This window comes from Fistularia commersonii, chromosome 5, assembly GCF_037954325.1.
Source record: "Fistularia commersonii isolate RoL2024-O1a breed Wild chromosome 5, RoL_Fcom_v1.0, whole genome shotgun sequence".
NCBI classification, from domain to species: Eukaryota; Metazoa; Chordata; class Actinopteri; order Syngnathiformes; family Fistulariidae; genus Fistularia; species Fistularia commersonii.
Genome location: NC_141288.1, coordinates 13072683 through 13085157, shown reverse-complemented (window position 1 = coordinate 13085157; position 12475 = coordinate 13072683). Strand labels below are relative to the sequence as shown.

Below are 12475 nucleotides of genomic sequence, written 5' to 3'. Positions count from 1 at the left end.
AATCGGTTATGAACACACAGCTAATGCAGTCAATAATATATTTTATAGAGAAGATATAGCCATAATGACGCTGTATGAGGATGGCAGTGATTCAGTGTTCATAGCTGTTTTACATGTTGTCAGAGTACAAGGACAATCACGTCTAATATTTATCATTTAACTGCACTTCACTGGTATCCTGTCAGGGAGGGATATCTATTCCTATCATATCAACAGAAATGGACAAAGATATAACATAAACATAGTTTTAAATGTGTTACTGTCAATATATTCATTTTTTGAGAAATGCACATATCCTTCATTTTATGATTTGTATGAGTAATTGGTGAGTAATACACAGGGCAGGAGTTTCTTGGAAACTCCACCCAACAAAAGTTAGGAACTCTTCAAAGTTAGAAAAAAGATAAGAATGAATCTAGTTTATCAGACAGGATTGGATGACCGACAGTTTTCGGCCCTGAACGACTGGAGGCACCCTATTTTTACTAAAAATGACTGTGAAAAGATTAAGAGCGACTTCTCACTGCCGCAGGGTTATCGCTCCTGAATACTGGTGCTAAATGATCACTTGTGTTTTTCCTGTTTATGTGTACTTGAAGCAGGAACCTTAGATGTGGTGGTCACACACGCCTCACGTGACTTAACAGCTGAAACTTTAAGCCACTGCATTCCCCCTGCCTTTGCCTCATAATATCAGGGCTGAGCTGCCCATTTATGAATTTCTATTTTTCTGCAGTGTCAATGATTCTATGGTTATAACCAATGGGAAAAAAGAATTCCTGGAAATCGGACTCACCGATAAAACCAAAAATGTCTCTGATTGTGGGGACGAAGATCACCAGCATGTTATTGAAGGCTAAGATGGCAGCGGCAATCAGCAGGTGGCGAACCCAGCTGAACTCTCGACCGCTGAACAGCAAAGTGGTGATGGAGGAGCGGATCTGGGGAAAGTATGGAAATATTTGTAAAGAATCTATTAAACAAACAACGATGGAGCGCAAGCTCCAAGCGGACAAGACAATTAATGAATAAAGCATTTTTGGTCAAATACAATATTAAAACAGAGTGTGAGGAAAGATTTGTGGCTGCTCATTGTGTTTGTGTGCACGCTGTCTGCCGGTGTTAAAGACACAACACAGTTAAGAACAGCCTGCCGCCCTGTCCCTGAGGCAGGTTCCCACAATTGGCCACCAACTAAATTGTGTCAACTGCTGTGATACGAGAATGTTTCCTGGAGCTCACTCACTCACTCACTCTCTCTCTCTTTGTGTATATGTGTGTGTGTGTTTGTGTGTAAGAGAGAAAGAAACAGAGGACCAGGGTCACACAGATCTCTACTAAGACGCCTGGTGCTGCTGAGCCACAGGCAGCCTGTTCAAGCCCCCAGTGGGTGAAAGGTTGTGGGTATCAGGTGAAGCCGGAGGCAGCGTCAGGTTACAAGAGGCAGTGCTTACGGCTCCCATTCAAAAAGGCAAGGGATTATCTCCCACAGCGCAATGGAACGATGGGATTGCATCAGCCGGTAGTGAGAGGAAGGTGGGTCCTCTATAGGGGGGAGGTGTGGCTTTACTGTTACTGTTACTCCCCTGCAGTGAGTATTTTTTTTTTTCGTTTTTCAAATATTAATCTTCTGCTGTTTTCAGGTAGAGGAACTAAATACATTCGGCTGCTTTTGGAATGAGCCTGAAATACAAGATGCAAATGTCAGGGAGAGTTTTTCCTCTTTACGCCACTGATTTTGCTTTCACCAAGGCGTGTACATTCTCAATGCTGGCAAGACACCGCATTCCACCTTTGTGTCCTTTCTAGTCCGGCTAAAGCACAAGATTTATATCCGGTTGGCTTCTAAAGTCAGGGTGCAAAAAAAAAAAAAAAAAAAAAAAAATCGAATTAACTGGCTTTTCTGCTTTGTCAGATTGAACTGACTGACCTGCGTCGAGACAGTCAGGGGGCTGCAAAAAAAAAAAAGGCCAGCACTTTAGGCAAGACTTACTATCCGTAGATAATGACAATAATTTAAGCACATGTCTCCAAAATTTATAGCGCTGTCTCCGTATCCCCCTCCTTCCCACCAAGTGTCGCATAATTGGGCCAGCGTGGAAAACTAGAACCTGGATAGGGAATTTCTCTGTGGGGCTCCAAGCTATTCTGCACCTCACTGTTACCTAGCGTGAAGTCTTTGGAGTTCACCGTGTGATATTTCTGCACTTTTTACTCTCACTGTTTACCCCCTGCCCCCTCCTCCTGAAAAACATACACATATACACACGTGTTCGCAAATACACACATATCCAAGCTCACAGAGCTGGATGAACTAGTTGTGAGGAGCAAGAGTGGACCGGTTGTATCTTGACTCACTTCTAGTCTTCGATTCACAGGTGTCACAATGCCCTTTTCACACACTAGTTTTGTTTTCTCTGTAAAAGTGCCAAATTAAGACAAGATTATTTCCATTGCATTGATCCTTTTAAGGCATCTATTCAAAATTGACTTTGACAACAGGTGAATTGTGTGAAATTAAGCCAAAACAACCTTTCTCACAAAACAACATAAACAGGGAACCACATAACCGTGATGATAAAAAAGTAAAACAGCTGATGGGTGACTTAAAATTGAGCTTCCTGAGGCTTTTATACTTGTCTGACATTTGACAGATAGGCTGCAAGATATAAAGGTGAGGGCGGAGCCGTTGACTGGTGCTCTCCCATGGCTTCAAACTGCAGCCCGATCCTGAGAACTGGGGCATGTTTGACTCGACATAAACCCCTTTCATTATGTTCTGAATCCTGCCAAAGCTCTGTGTGAGCTACTGTGTTTGCATCTCTCCTTCACGTGACTGTATACCCACCCACCCGCACACACACACGTGTGCACGTTTATTGCACTGAAACAAAGGGAGCATGCACACACAAACCTTGGGTTCATATACAACTAACCCTCTGGAGCCAAGGACATAAACACATAAATGCTTATCTTTTGACAGAAGTCGGCAGCCTTTCTTGTATGATAAAGGGCGATCAGATTCAAGGAAAAATTCTTAAATGTCAAATGGAAACTTGGCATCTTCTGAACTGAGACGCGTTCGTCTCAATCAAACTGAGCTTCATTAACAACAGGGTCAAATGTGATAGAAAATAAATGACTATTTCTGAACAAGGACATTTTTTAGTGAAATCTGTTTGCACATTTGTATGACAGACACTTTGTAACTCAAATGCTTCTTCAGTTCATGATTAAATTAGATAATAACAATATGTCCATTTCTCACCCAGAGCAACAACAATAACGGACCAAAAATTGTGACGCTATGATTTGCGTCTTTCCATAGAAATTTCTTCATGAAAGTACAAGCCCTGAGCCTATTGTTCAAGAAGGATTCGGGCGTTTAACCCACGGCCCGTCACACCTTCATTCTTTTCAACACGTCTTAATTTTTGCTGACTGTACATTTCAAGGTATCTTCTGTTGTTTCAGGGGCAATATTGAACTCACGTTTAACTAAAGTTGCTTCTATGTTCACTAATGAATCATGCAGTGGGGGAAAAGAACATTGAAATAATTTCCCATTTACAACTGCCCCAACTATCTAGGGGCGTTGTTTATTTTATAAATTAAAGTGTGGCATATGCCAAAACTGTGACCGCTCCACTTAGTCTGGACATGGCTTTTGAATAAAAAGCCCACTAAATTTAGAGGGCACAAGGTTGAGGATTGGGAAAGAGCAAGTTTTATGTTTTAACTTAAGCACAGATGGATGGCTGAACAACATATTATCTCAGTTTCAAATCGCTTGGGAAGGACTCATATTACATGATCCAAGGCCTTGAATAAATGATTTTGTTAATGATACAAATGGTTTGCATTTTCCATGATGAATACACTAACTATGTTAGTTAGTCGATATTTGAACACAAAGATGATCAGTTCCTGATGTGTTCTGATGAAAAACCAGATCTTATCTATTTATCAACCAACCAAAGACCCCTCCTGTTGCAAGCTGGACCTGAAATTTAATTAAAAAAGTAACAATTTTGTTAAATGAAGAGCTAAAATGTGAAACAGGCGGTTTATTCCATGTGAAAGGGCAAAACAGACGAGAGGTTTCTTGTTTCCCCAATATTAAAAATAACTCACTGTAAGAAGCTGGTGAATGTTCCTGTATTACTTGAGTAATAATCTTGATCTCTGAAATTAAAATAGTCAGAAATGGATCCGTTTTTGAGTTGCAATTTTTTTACATATAATTATATATATAATTTATATAATTTTTACCTTACCGAAGGCTAACCCTGTTTTGTTAACACAGTTATCATTCTTTGTTCTTGATTATGTTTAAATTTGTTACTTGTTTCGTTCATATGCAGGTTGATGAAATTGTATTATATGCTGGTCTCACATGAGGTTTATAATTTGTGTTGTGACCTCTAAGTGCTGCTGGGAATGACTATTGTCATGGATATACTGGCACGCTGTACCCGACGTGTACATTTACAGCTAAAATTGATGATATTCCGTCTGCAGGCTGCAGTTACGCAGTATAAATTTGGCACAATCCATGACCATTACTCAGTGGTTGTGAGTCTGACTCATTGTTTCTCAGAGAATTCATGGCAGATGGGTGTTCCCGTATTTACCCCCACCAGCTTCTCTCTCTGTGTTTCTATTTCCCTTGCCCCCCCCTCCCCTTTTTTTTCCAGATGGCTCCACCCCATTTATCTCCGTGATGGTGGTGGTCAGGTTGAGGATTTTTCCACTGACCATTCTGATCCTGTAAACTTCCACTGCAGAGAGTGGAGGAGGTGGGCGGGGCGGCTGGGTGAGCACGGGGATGGGGGGGATTCCTCTGACATTCCCCTCCATAGAAAAAAAAAACAGTGCATGTGCAGAGGAAAACGTGAGTGCATTTAAGCGATGCCGAGGAAAACGGCAACTGTAACTTAGTGATGGTTTGCAGTGAATCAAGCTTAAACATAGAGGATTGAATGTTTTACAATGAAGGGAATCGTCTGACTCATTCTGCAAGTATGTGATGCATGGCTGCTGTGGGCACTGGTGTGTCTCCATTAGAAGGCAGCTGTGCTGCATCATTCTCTTTCAGCACTTCTCAGTGACCGAATGTCAACTGAGCTGCTGCCCTCTGGTGGCTGAATGCTGTCTCTACATTCCCTGCGCATAATTTAAATTCAAGGGGTTGGGGGGGAGGCTGCTTCAATTTACATGCAAGCAACTTTACATATGCGTTTGTGTGTGTGCGGGTATGTGAGATCATGAAAGCCAAAAGAGAACATTACACTTCCTCTTGGTCAACAGCCATTTTTGTTCTCTGTGAGTCAGATAAGGGGAAACCTAATTTTAGCCCCCTTACCATGTATGGGGAGGAAATTGAGACTTATATTTGAGAATGATTGTAACTGAGATGGGTTTTGCAAACTGAGCATGACCTGCCGACAGCTTTGACCAGATGAAAAAAAAAGCTGAAAATGGCTTTAGTTTTGAAACTCAAGTCTGCACATTCAGGCATATGTGTGGCGATTGAAGATGTATGTCATTTTTATAGCACGAGCTGCTGTGCTTTGGGAACCAAAGATGACAATATACACAGACGGTGCAAGCGGAACAGCGTGTTCCCTTCATCAGGGCGCCAGGAAAAAACAGCTCCATCCAGACAAGAAGGACTGAGTCTGCAGCAAACAAACCCAGGCCTATGAGCAAGGAGACCGAGTGGCACTACTGTGGCACGGATGAAATGGAAAAAGTGTTTATTAGAAGCCGGCTGACATAGGGTGGAAGGTAGCACACCCAGGTACTTTGAATTACATGGGCGGTGTGTGTTTCTCTGTGAAACTGTTATTGTATGTTTCTGCTCTCCATCATAATGTGCTGATTCTGCTCTGCAGTTTGAATGTTCTTCTTGTCCCTCGAGGAGACTTGCTGATCATATAAACTACGAGAGCGTTTTAAGAGGAACAGATTGCATGCTTCGTAATTGTACTTACTGGGAAAAGCACAATGGGGACTGTCAGGGTAACAGCAGTGAGGACAGCCAAACGCACCAGCAGCAGCATGGTGTCGAACTTGTAAACCTTGGTGAAGGTGTGGAGCAGCTCTGCCTCAACAAAATCTGCAATTATAATTGACAAAACACAGAACTCACATGTGCCGAAATGTCAAAAGGAGCTTGCAAATATCATTTTTTGCAAAGTAACAGATGGGGACTGTGCAGAGTGGTGGTAATACGCATGAGGTAATTTGTACTTGAGCAGTTTAAAGTACAAGCAGAGACAGAGGCGTTTTAAGTTAGTTCAAATGAGCTGCCAATATGATTCTGTCACAGCTGTATAGTTGTAAAGTATATGTGAGTTTGCTTAGACAAATGCAATATGTGTATTTGTTTTATAGGCAATATGATGAGGCCTCTGGTGAACTAAAAATGTTGTGATCTCTCGGGCTGTCCAGCAGAGTGTGCCTCCACTACACACTACACATTCTCAACATAACAGTATCGAAGGTTACTTTCAAGGCTCAGCAGAAAATAATTTTTTAAATTCTAAATAATTTTTCAACTATGTAGTTACCTTGACGAGGAGATTACTTAAAAGTAAATGCCAAAGTTAATCATATTTTTATTGTTCATGGTCATATGTTATGAGAGCTTAAAAAAAAAAATCCAGGAGTGAGCTGCAACTTGGTTTTGCTACAAAAGTGAACAGTGCATCAGGAAGGACGTATATATTTAATGGCTAAATTTTCATTTCAGTGGTAACTATTTTTAATTAAGGAGAGACTAAGCTTAATAAACATTTCTGACATTTTTACCATAAAAGGTGAGGTAGCCAAATAACGCCGACAGCATGTACATGATGAGCATCGCGAATATTGACAGGTTGGACACAGTCTGCATCTTTTTCCGGCTGCGACTAGAAAAATCAAAGAAAGGATTTTCATAAATATATGGCAGGGTTGACAAAGTTCATTGCAGCAAACACACTTTTTTAAGATTTAATAGGATGATCGGACAAAATGCAGTTTCATCCACTAGCGTGTTATTAATGGTGCAATCGCAACAATTTCTAAGGCATATATGGTATTTACATAGAGCCCTGAGAGAATGAAAAGGACTAACTCTTTCAGCTCGCTGTAGATCGGCAGGACCTCAGGATGGCAGACAAAAGCAAAAGCGAGGATGGGCACAGTGTATGCCGTCTGAGAAGAAAAGGCAGATTTGCATGATAAAAAAAGAATCAACATCAGGATACTGTGAGAAGAAACCTCCTCTGTATATCCTGCTCTTTAAAAAGCCACACCTTTCTACCTGCCCCCCCCTAGATACAACCTTACAAAGAGGTTTTTGGTCAAACATAAATAAGACAAGTGTCAAAAGCTCTGAACCAGCATTACAAGCTTAACCACACTGTTGTACCTGTGAGTTGAATACAAAGTATTTGGGTGTGCACATCTCTTCATCATCAGGATGAGGTTGGAAGTGAACCCCAGTGGAGTGATGGGCATCATGGCTGCTCTGTATTGCCGGGGAGACATCGGCTCTGGAGAAGTCCATTAGCGCAGAGTTGTTATCTAAAGTGTACAATCCTGCCATGCCCGTGGCGTTCATGCTGAGGTTGGATGAATGGTGGAAAAAGAAAGGGAGAGGGCAGGGCAGCTGGGATTTTTTGTAGATCATCTAGAAAAGAAGGGAAAATTGGGAATCACGTTATTTTCAAAAGTTTTCAGCATAAATTGTGAATCACTTGATATGGGGTGATTGGGAGTTCTCCTGTGGTTTTATCATGAGATCGTTATAAAATTTCATAGATGTTTTGAAATAGCATCTAGAGCAGCTCTAAGCAGCGCAAATGTATTTAGGGAGAAATGCCTGATGTGCGATTGGAGTTGCTCTCTATGACGGTCTTGCTGTTAAAAATATAAACTCACCACACCCAGGAAGAAGACCATGCACGTAAGAGAAAACCCGCTGGTGTAGCCCAGGTAACCTGCAAAAAGCAAATATTGCTATTAACCACACAAAGAGTGCAATTAAAGGCCTTCTAGGTATGAATGTGACAGTGCTTTACTACTCTTTCTCTGTGCTGATCTGATTACATTTTTACAGTTCTAATTTACTTGGATGTCTTTTCTAGAATATAGGTCAATTTTTCTGGCCCCATATCTTAAAATAGAAAAAAAATATATGAGTAGCTCAGAATTCATTTGCAGCGTGAATGAACCTTCTAGGTTACTGAGTGTGCTAGGACATATATAGCACGATGCCCCGTTTTGCATTAAACTATTTCTATTGCATAATCCCGGTTCTAGGCTGTTGGAGGCAGATCGTATTCTTGTATCCATAAAATGATAGCTGCTTTTTGAGCTGACTTCAGATTTAATTACAGTCTTATATTACATTAACTCATGTTTGTCATAGCTGACTAAGGAGTTGCTGGTGTTGCATTACTTTTGATCATGTAGAGACGCTCAAAGACAGCTATGGAGCATTTTGGCTTGTGGATGCAGGAAGTGATATGGATCCAGCCTCTTACAAGTCGGCAGTAACATTTATATTTGACAGCTCGCAAAACATGTGGTGAGATAGTTAGACATTTCTCAGTTTACTCGTCAGCCAAAAGCTTTATGTCAGTGATTAAGAGTTACATTTCTTTAATACTTCATGTTCATGCAACTTTATCCATACCTAGATTTTTAAGGAGAGACAGAGGGAGAATGATTCCAATCGAAACAAACACCACCAAGTAGTTCCCGTTTAAGTACCATTCACTGCAAAACAAAACAAAAGAATTAACACTGGAAATGCACAATATGGAAATACATAAAAATCAATGCATTGAAATTGCACAATTATCACTCACCCAGAGTTTTCTTCTAATCCCATGAAGGCCCGGATCACTTCAGGAAGCTCATATTTTACAATGAACAGGTAACTGGACATGGCTGTGGCACAAAAACAAATATGGAAATACTTCTCAGGCACAGAAGTAAAAATCCTCTCTTTATATACAGCTTCATTTGTGTCATTTTAACAAAAAAACTACTCAGCAATTTCTAGTAAAATGAGAAGTCTCTATATGCTTACAGATATTTCTTTTGTCTGATTGATTTATCTAAGGAGAATTAAATTCACGGGGCAGTCACAGCAAGAGTAGTTTTACCCCAATAACAATAATAAAATGTCAGAGCTTCAGATTTGTCTCCCATTTGTATGCAGACACACATTTGCCCACCTCCAATGTTTTGCATGATGATAGATCCAAATGCTGCCATTTTTCCGGGCCAACCGAACGCTCTCTCTCCAAGCTTTTCGTAGATCAGGGATCCTGCCGGAGTGGAGTCATAAAAACACAAGTCATTTAAAGAAAATAATGAAAATGAATATAAGGTGTGTATTTGGCTGTTACATTCAAATCTGCAAAAATATGACTTTTGCTTATTGCACATGTGCAATAAGCATGTGCATTTTTATATAAATTATGCTGGAAGTCATCAGCCAGTCAGAATGGAGAACATGATGTTATAACACATGGGGGCTGAAGAGACCGAGTAAATATTGCAAAAAATGCAATTTTACAAAGCAGAATTTTTTTACTTTTTTTCTATGCAACAAAAGTTGGTTAAAAATAATAATTCAAAGAGCTGAGCAAAACTTCATACAAACCTCCTTCTTTTGCTGTCATAAGGAGCAGATGAACCGAATACAGGGAGAGGATGGCGACACCGACAAGGAGAATTCTGCAGGCAGCGGGAAGGTGAAATATTAGTTCTGAATGCTGGACTTTGGCACATAGTCTGTGATCCCCTTTATGATCTAGATCAGACATGGGTATTTTACGGCCCGCGGGCCGAACAGGGTGGGCCAGAGGGCTGGATGTGCCCCGCGAGCCGTCCCTGGTCAATTAGAGGTCAATCAGAGCATGAAGGAAAAAACATTTATTCCTTTCAAGTTATACAAGTGCTGTTTTTGTTATATTAGGACGGACATACATCCATCCATGATGTGGGTTTATGAACTGAAACAAGTGATGCTAGCCGGTTTACCCTCAAAATGTCAGCTCAGGCCCAAAAAAATGCTGTGTTGAATGCCGTGTTTCCAACAACGCATGAACCGCTAAATTATTTATATTGCGGTGCAGGTCATGATGTATACGGATTACAATTTGAATCGTCACTGCGTGTCCAAATATGGAGGAGGGACCAAAAACTTGTGTGCAAGGTGGTCAGATGCTTTGCTAGCTAAACTGTAAAACCAACAAGGATTTTTCCTTTGCACAACCACAAATGCAGCTGTCAAGACAAGTTACGCGCCCAAAAAATCGCAGTTTTCGGACAGGGGGTTCATGAGGGAGTATTTGTTGGACTCTGCAGCACTAACATGCCAAGAGAAAAAAATTTTAATGATGCAATGTGACGCGGATGTTGAGAAGATTGCAGGAAATCTGGCGCTTCAGCTAAAGTACTGAGTGGTCAAATTTGAATATTTTCTCCAGCTTTAGATGAGAGCTGCAATATTCTTGACACTGCCCAGCTACTCGTCTGGTTATGCAGGATAACTGCAGACTCTAAAATGACGTTCAGGTATGCAAATAGACATTCTCAATGATGAAGTTCAACAAATTCAGATAAAGATTCCCTATCACCGATGATCACCACTCAGCTGTCCTTCGCATATTCACTTTAGATGTTCGGTCAGATTTTGATGGATTTTTTCAAGCCTAAGCCTGACTGGGTTTCTCTCACTGAAAAAAATCAAAAGCACTGTTCGCTTTGATCATTTGCATATCATAAGCATACTACAAAAAAACCTTTTAAGTGTTTGTAAAGGTCAACAAGCTAAAAGTAAAATAAAACACTGACGTGATGATTGTTTTTGTTTTCACTGTTTATTAACTCTAAAGGCGTATTTTCCAATTTGATCAACAGGATATGGTTATTAGTCTGATAACCAGTAACACAGTGTGACATGGCTCAAAAACAATAATATGCATTTGGGAACTGAAAAAATGTATTGCATTATCCAGTCACATTAAGGTCCCTGGTTTGTAGAAAAAAAATAAAAAGTAAAATTGAAAACCTTTTCCTGACACCAAGGCTAGTTAGATTTGCATTAGATTTGAATTGCAAAAATAATAAAATTAAAGTATATATTATGTGTATTTTATAATTCTATTGCGTCTACAGAATATCAAAAGAGAGAATCTAAAGAAACAAACAATGTTCCTATCTTGTAAACAGTATAGCAGGATTGTTTACATACCGTTCTTGGGTCAGTAAGTCAGCTGTCTATTAAACTGCAAGCCATCTAACGTGTATCCCATCACACTTAGGGTTTCCGTTCCTTTTTTATACAAAAATAATCCAAAATGTGATTCTCTCTTGCTGCCTACAGTTTCTTTTGACAAATTTGCCCAAAATATGTTTGTTTTTGAATAAAAGTTGGTTCACTCCCCCAGCATCAGGGTCTACATGATTAACAACGTATACAGAGGGCTTTTGAATCTTAAGATACATGTCATAAGATACTATGACATGAATATTCTGCTGCAGTAATACTTACGTAAAGAGTATTATGCCGGTGTTGGCCATAGCGAAGGACAGACCCAGGATGCCACTGCCCATGATGGCGTTGCTCAAGTTGAAGACCGACATCCCGAAGGACGTGTGGCCAGGATGCTGCTCGAGAAGACAGTGACAGGATATAATTCAAACAACAATGAGTCAACCTTTGGATTATAAAAACTCTCAGATAGTGAGTGCACATGGAAAAAAATAACAGTAAACCTCTTCAGCAAAGAGAACACACATCTGTTATATGCATCAAACCACGGATAACATTCCCAAACATCTGTCTATATGTCATCGAGAGGCAAATATTCAAGAAAGTACGCCCTCATATTTTCCTTCGTTGATGTAATTATATATACAGAGCAGATACTTCTGCCCCATGTTGCACTAATTCAGTTTCCAATTTAAATACAGTTTGAATGTTTTGTACTGGGGATTGTAGTAGAGGTGTTTGGAATACTTTTCACAACCATTTTAGCAGCAAGAAGGTTTATTTCAGTTTCCATGACCAATTCAAATTTTATATTAAACAATACTTGATTGAAAATGCAGGAAAAAGAAAATGGCAAATTCTTTTACACTAGGCGTGTTAGAAACTTTTCCACAAGACAAAGGGTAAATACAACTTATTTCAATTGACACAGATCTGTTCAATAACTCCTGAAATAAAGAAATCACAAAAAAACATTGGAGCTTCAAGATGCTGAGAGCCTTCTACCAAAACCATCCACACACTAAACCATTTATTGAAACGCATCATTCTTTTACTTTAATTATTTGAGCATATCTCATGTGTTTAAAAATCAGGGAAAAAAAGAAATATATATTTGGCTAATGAATGATTTTTCTAAATGTCCCACTCTGTTGTTGGTAATCACAACTGTGAGGTTGGTAATGAAAATGT

The 12475-nt window shown here is 39.9% G+C and overlaps 1 protein-coding gene across 4 annotated transcripts in view; it reads right to left on the bottom strand.

The window, feature by feature from the left end:
• slc38a4 (solute carrier family 38 member 4) overlaps nucleotides 1-12475 on the bottom strand; it is a 34626-nt gene that overhangs the window by 5184 nt on the left and 16967 nt on the right. For all 4 annotated transcript variants that reach the window (XM_086146886.1, XM_086146885.1, XM_086146883.1 and 1 more), the window contains 11 exons: nucleotides 11564-11679; nucleotides 9668-9741; nucleotides 9237-9329; nucleotides 8865-8946; nucleotides 8690-8772; nucleotides 7933-7991; nucleotides 7421-7681; nucleotides 7124-7203; nucleotides 6817-6917; nucleotides 5997-6121; nucleotides 797-941 (listed from right to left, as the gene is read on the bottom strand). In XM_086146886.1, coding sequence (XP_086003012.1) covers nucleotides 797-941; nucleotides 5997-6121; nucleotides 6817-6917; nucleotides 7124-7203; nucleotides 7421-7681; nucleotides 7933-7991; nucleotides 8690-8772; nucleotides 8865-8946; nucleotides 9237-9329; nucleotides 9668-9741; nucleotides 11564-11679 — 1219 coding nt within the window. The remainder of the gene's footprint in view (nucleotides 1-796; nucleotides 942-5996; nucleotides 6122-6816; nucleotides 6918-7123; nucleotides 7204-7420; nucleotides 7682-7932; nucleotides 7992-8689; nucleotides 8773-8864; nucleotides 8947-9236; nucleotides 9330-9667; nucleotides 9742-11563; nucleotides 11680-12475) is intronic.